This window comes from Gekko japonicus, unplaced genomic scaffold, assembly GCF_001447785.1.
Source record: "Gekko japonicus isolate JY-2015 unplaced genomic scaffold, Gekko_japonicus_V1.1 scaffold5878, whole genome shotgun sequence".
Taxonomy (NCBI): Eukaryota; Metazoa; Chordata; class Lepidosauria; order Squamata; family Gekkonidae; genus Gekko; species Gekko japonicus.
The window spans coordinates 15,738-22,637 of NW_015167235.1; the positions used below are offsets into that span (position 1 = coordinate 15,738).

General features: G+C 43.7%; 1 protein-coding gene across 1 annotated transcript; it reads left to right on the top strand.

Annotated features, from left to right (window-relative positions):
- Positions 1–3,396: 3,396 nt before the first annotated feature.
- On the top strand, positions 3,397–4,329 carry LOC107112112 (olfactory receptor 13H1-like). Its single transcript, XM_015413185.1, has one exon. The coding sequence runs from the start codon at positions 3,397–3,399 to the stop codon at positions 4,327–4,329; it is 933 nt and encodes a 310-aa protein (XP_015268671.1).
- Positions 4,330–6,900: the final 2,571 nt, after the last annotated feature.

The following is a 6,900-nucleotide window of genomic DNA, read 5'->3' on the forward strand; positions in this document are numbered from 1 at the left end:
CCTGAGGCCAGTCACATTTTTCTCAACCTAAATTACCTCACAGGGATCTTGTGAGGAGATAATGAGAACTATGTATGCCCCTCTTAAGTGGGGAGATATAAAAATATAACTGATTGATAGAGTCACACTGCAAATCCAGATCTACACCCTTCTAAATCCAAAGGCTTAGTAGGGTCTAACTGTGCTTAGAATGGCATTATAACCAAGCCATCCCATCCCAAGTCCACTGGCTTCGATGGAAAAGTGTAGCTTTGCGATTCTATGCAGACTTTCTCCAGTCTAAATCCACAGGAGTCAATAGGCCCCATGTGGATTAACTCTGTATAGCACTGTACAGCCAGTGCTATAAACAGTGAGAGCAGTCACTATACCCAGTTCTGATATTCTTTTGAAACCAAGAATTTAGAAATTCTCTCTTAAAGAGAATGGATTGATTGATGGTTAATGAAAACGTCAGAAGGACTGATCAGGCATTTCACCGTTTGCATATAATTAGGTCTTGTTTCATTAGTGACAAATGATAAGTTACATTAGAGCAGCTCCCTTTCTTTTTCAAGACACAGAATTGCTCTTGTAAAATTCTATTCATGGCTGCAATCATTTAGTCTAACTAACGGATGCAGCCGGCTCCCGGAGCAATCTTTGCGCTCGTAGCTAATATCCAGTACTCATGGATATTTCCAGACACAGAAACAATGCACAGGAGTTAAGTGCACAAAACGTAGTCTGAGAGTGATATGCTGGTTTTACTTCAGAAGGATGCTGAAAAGAATACCGGTAAGAAGGAGTGAGTCAGAAATCATTTCAGTGACATATGTTCTGAGCTTCCCATAGGCACTCAGGCAATATTAATGCAAGGCCTCATAACATCAGCTATACAGTCTTGGACATATGCATTTGGTCCTCTCCTATAAATGTATCATGCATCAACAGTGTCCTTTGGCTCTCTACAAACAGGACAGTTGCAACAGAAAATAATACATGCCCATGGATCTGACATTAAAAATTACCATATCTGGAGAAATGGGGGGGGGGGCATTTGAATCTTCCCGGGTGTCCTGTTGTTGATCTACTACTCTCCTATGAAAGGAAATGCAAAGGGAGAATCTGACACAAGAGTGCTGAATGAGGTTCCTTCATCTCTTCCCCGGCCTTGAACAAGAGCTTGGGTGTTCTCACTCTAGGAGGAAGGTTCTAATACCTGAGCTAGTGTGAACTGATAACCAAAGAGAAATCAATCTATTCAGAGTGGGTGAAGAATGTTGGAGACGAACAGAGTAGGATTAACATAAAATCAGATAACATCAAGGAAGACACAGGATATAACATAACAGGCAGAATTAACTAGCATCTGTAAAAGACCAGACTGTGATAATACCTACCCTCCCAGGTGTCAAGTTTGTTGTGCTTGTCATGTTTCACCTTGCGCCTTTTTTTATTTCATCTGATTTTATGTTACTTCTGCTCTGCCTGTCTTCAACAATTAGCAGTGGTCCTCATTAGCCTTTTCTTCTACTCAGTCTTCTTAGGAAGAGCAAATTCTCTCCTTGTACAATGGGCTCAACTAACCATGAACAGGGAGCACTTGAAAAGTTTGATTGTGCATTATGTATGTATAGATCATGTGTCTGTTTCAATTATCATCAAGCCCATATAACTGGTTTATGAAAAAGATTGCCCTGACTTGGATAGTCCAAGCTGCCCAGATCTCATCAGATCTCTGACGCTAAAGCAGAGTCAACTCTGGGTAGAATTTGAATGGGAGACCACCAATGAACCCCTGACCCCTGAACCCCAGTTGTTATGCAGAGGCAGGCCATGGGAAATGACCTCTGTTTGTTTTGTGACTTGAAAACTCTATGTGGTTGGCATAAGTGGTTCACTGTGACTTGGTGGCACTTTTTACAGCATGAAACTGATTATCACTCCATAAACTCTGTAATTACTTATGTCTATGTTATGCAGAGTTAGCTAGAGCATCAGACAGCACCTGAGCATGTAAGAAGGAACTGTTTGAGTTTGCAAAGTCAAGTTTATTTCAATTGTTGCCATGCAAGAATACAGAAATTTCTTTATACGGAGGGTAAGAAAGAAAAATTAGTTCAAACTTTGCAGCGCAAAGAACCCAATATGCATTATGTAATATCATTCAAAAACATCCAAGAATACATACACACAATATGATATCAAAAGATTTATGAAACCTTTCCCCATCCTACCATAATTAATAGTTACATTATATCATCTGCAACCTGGAAATCACAGAGGTATTGGTGGGAGAGAACAATAAGTAAGTTAAGCAATGTGGGGAGGGAGCGAGGGAAATATATAGGGATAGGTTTGATAAATATTAGATATTCAGTCGTATAATTCAGGTTTTTCAATGATTTCACAGAATTTATATTAGTTTCTTTGTCTCCATATCATATATTGTATATCATATATAATCTATATCATATATTCCAGCTATTCAGGCATGCCTATGACTAAGAGAAGTCTTACTTTAATAAAATTTGAAAACCTGAACAAGTAAAGAGACAAGCAAACTCACATATTTCCTTTGTAACTTTAGGCTGTGATCAGACATGCAGTTTGAGCCATTGCTGTTGCTGTTCCCTTACAGATTTAAAATGTACAATCAGACAGCAAGATCTGTCTGTCGTGCCCCAGATGTCTGCATCCCATTCCTCCCCCCCTTTACTGTGTATTTCTTTGATACCTGTGAAAGTCCAGTCCTGTTGGTCTGAGCTGGTTCTAAAATGGATTTGTCTGATCACTCTAGTGTGCACCCAAGACACCAGGGAGGTCTAACCGGTCTCTCGATTTCCAGCCACCATTTTTTTCACTAGTTAGCGATGTGTGCATAACTGCATATTCACCTCTCCCACAGAGGCTGCTCAAAACTTTGGTTTCTTTATTAAAACTTTCAAAGAAAGCTGCCTCTGTACTTCAGCTGTTTTCTGTGCTTTGGGGGAGGGGTTAATTGAAAAGTTTAGTGATGGAGGGCAGTGAATTGCATATCCCAGCAGGCTCATCAGCACTTGTGTGCATGCTCAAAGGACAAACTTTTTTTAAAAAAATGGCTGACGGCAACACTCCGAGGCTAATGCATCTGATTGACCAAGGATGAGGGGAAAGTGCTTTGAAGAGTGCTGAAAGGGGTGAGTCTGATCAGTATGTTCTATTAGAAGTGGCATAACAGCGGATCGAACTGCATGTCTGACCACAGCCAAATTCTTCTTGTGACTTGGTCTGACACAAGCTAGACTTATGACTGTTAACCAGTGAATGTTCTTTTTGTTCTTCAACTACCCATTTTCTCAAATTGACAGCCTAGACATTAAAGCAGTCTCCTCACGCAATCCCTTGCCCAGTGGAGAAGATGCAAAGCAGATGATGAACAACAACAGTGAAACGGTGGTAACTGAGTTCATTTTGCTTGGCCTCTCAAACCATCCTGTAGCTCAGACCATCTTCTTCTGGATTGTTCTGGTAATCTACCTCATCGGCTTGCTGGGGAATGGCCTGATGATTATACTGATCATTACCAACTGTCACCTCCATACCCCCATGTACTTTTTCCTCAGTAACCTCTCCTTCCTAGACATTTGCTACACCACCACCAGTGCCCCCCAGGCCTTGGTTACCTGCACCACAGAGAGAACTAAGATTTCCTACATGGCCTGCATGGCCCAGGTACACATTGGCCTGTATCTAGGAACCACAGAGTATATCCTCCTCGCTGTCATGGCATATGACCGCTTTGTGGCCATATGCAGCCCCTTACATTACACCGTGATCATGAGGTGGAGAGTTTGTGTCCAAATGGCCATTGGAACTTGGGGCACTGGCTTTATCCTGACCCTCATCTTTACGGTCACAGGCCCTAAACGGTTCTGTGGCTCTGTCATCAACCACTTCACTTGTGAGCCCCAAACAGTTGGCAAGCTGATCTGTGGTGACAATCACTTAAACAATATTGTTTCTTTTATCAACACGGCAGTGCTCCTAATTGTGCCATTTACTTTTATCTTGGTGACATATTTCCGCATTGGCCTGGCAGTTTGGCGGATTCGTTCTGACCAGGGCTGGAGCAAGGCTTTTTCTACCTGTAGCTCTCACCTTGCTGTTATTGCCATCTTCTATGGTTCATCCATGGCCATGTACTTGCAACCAAAATCCAAAAATACCTCTGAGAGAGACAAGATGGTCTCTGTTCTCTATGGAGCTGTGACTCCCATGCTCAACCCCCTGATATATAGTTTGAGGAACAAGGACGTGAAACGGGCACTGCAGAAACTCTTTGGGGGAAAGAGATCCAGATATTAAATGGACTTATTCACCTTCTGCCACCATCTTTCTTCCTTCATTTCTTTAACATTTTACTTCTCTTTCATACTGGACAGGGCTAAAATGCTGACTGATGCCGTCCTGACTTTTTAAAAATTGTTTTCATGACTTGATTTGCTATTGAAGGGGAAAGGGGAATATTTGTTATTGTTGGTATTATTCATGTTGATATCAGTGTGCTCTGGTGACTAACATGTCAGCTAAATCTTTGAAGACCCAGGTTCAAATAAGATGCCATAATATTGCTGTTTTACTTTAGGGTCAGTCAGTCTCTCTCAGCCTAACCAGCTTCACAGAGCTGTTCTGGGGATAAAGTGAAGGTGGAGCTAATTATGTTGGCCACCTTGAGCTCCTAGCAGCATGGACCAAGTGTGGTGCTGTACTTAAGAACAGCAGGCTCTAATCTGGAGAACCAGCTGATTCCTCACTCCTCCTCCACGTGAAGACTGGAGGGTGACCTTGGGCCATGCCCAGTTCTCTCAATACTCTCTCAGCCCCACCTGCCTCACAGGGTGCCTGTTGTGGGGACAGGAAGGGAAGGTGATTGTCAGCCATATTGAGAATTGTTATGGTAAAGTAGTGTTTAAGAAAGAACAATTCTTCTTTAGCAGAAAGGGCAGGATTGTTTGTTTCTGTCACGGCAGGGCCAGGGGGCGTGACGCAAGTAAGCAAAAGTCCAGGAACAGTCCGAGGTCAAGCCGGGCAAATCAGGTAGCAAGGTTAGGGCGTGCGACTCACGCTTTCTTCTGGCCCCAGCCACGTCCTTCCAGCTCCGCTGCGCCAGCGCTCGACGTCATCACGCACCCGTCTTGACGGTCGCTTGGATGTCTCTTTCCTGACCACCAGGGATTGCTCCGCTGGTCATAGTAGCTTGCTGCCACCGCCGCCATCTCGCCAGTGTCTCGCCACGCCACCTCCGACTTTCTGGTGCCAATGTCTCGCCGACTAGGCAGGGTGCCCCCCACCCTACTAAGGGTGGGTATCCATTTATCTACTTGCAATTAATTGCTTTCAAACCGCTGGGTGGTTCGAACCACTGGGTGGTTCTCTCAATACTCTCTCAGCCCCACCTGCCTCACAAGGTGCCTGTTGTCGGGACAGGAAGAGAAGGTGATTGTCAGCCATATTGAGACTTGTTATGGTAAAGTGGTGTATAAGAAAGAACTCTTCTTTAGCAGAAAGGGCAGGATTGTTTGTTTGTTTCTTAATGTGATATGCTATCAGACTGGCTGCGCTTATGTGTAACATATTTTGTATCCTTCTCTTTTCCTCTATGGATTTTCCTAAAAAAAAAACCCCGAAGGCTCTGCATTTGTGCCTGGACAAAAACTGATTATTGTAAGGGGGGGAAATGCATTATTTACCTACTAAGTCTCCTCCCCCGCCCAATAGGCCTTGTCAAGAGATATGGCTGTTCGTGGGATGAAGCAAACACATAAGTGGTTTTGTCAGCACTATGGAATAGACTTTTCAATTGACCTGGAGACAAACCCTCTACCCCTTTAATATAGGCTGGATCAAATGTTATTAACCAGGTGGTGTCGTGATTTACCTCGATGCTGTGAAAAGCTTCAGTTGCCCGTTTCTATACGTTAAGCCTCTTTTAAAGAATTTTTTTTTCTTCAGGCCAGTTGGCAGATTTGCTGGAATTCTGCCTACACTGATCTTCCAGCTTTGTCTGTCAAAATTGACCCTCCCCCAGGTCATTCTTTGATCCTTCCTCTTCAATGGGCCTTCTTCTGGTGATTGTCAGCATTCCCATGAGCCCAGCACGTCCTGTGAATTACTGAGCAAACTATGGTGTCTCAATGTTCTTTGCCTGTCCTCTTCACAGGCAAGGTAGGTCTAGGAGATCCATGTTTGGAAGTTAATCCCCAGGTGTGTGCAGGCCTGACTTGTATTGGGACAACAGCGCACTAGGAAAAGGAGTTATGTCTTCCCACCTCCATGCTGGTTTTCTAACCTGAAATGAGCCAAAGAGCTGCTGTTTGCCTCACAGGAGAAACATAGCCCAGAAAAAGACATAAATTGCCCCAGTGGAGCTAATAGCCGCTCCCCAGGCCCTTTCAAGTTAGGAAAATGGCATGGGCAGAAGGCTTAATCCTCCTCTCCCCATATGCTATGGTCCAAATGTGGGAATCCGCATCCAAGTATGGAAAGCCATGTGTACATCTGATCCACAGGATCCATGGCAGGTTCTAAGCTACACAAGGGTTTTGTAACATATTCATTAAATCCCAACCAGTGGCCAGCAAAAGGAGAAGACCAGAGGGAGACACCCCTTGGACTCACTTGAGTTTTGTACCTTTTGTGTTAACCACCTTGAGGGTGTTTGTTTTTTTTTAATTGAAAAGGGATGGTAGGATGAGCTTGGGCTGGAGCAGGAGAGAGAGAACTTTCACCTGCAAGTGAGTGGGAGAGAGATCCCCACAAGCTTTTGTCCTGAACAGTTCTACTCAACAGTAAGTTCCATTTGATTCAATGGGAAAGTGTTCTAAGGACTGCAGTTTTAGCTACCTGTCAGGTTCTTCATCCTCCCCATTTCTCTGC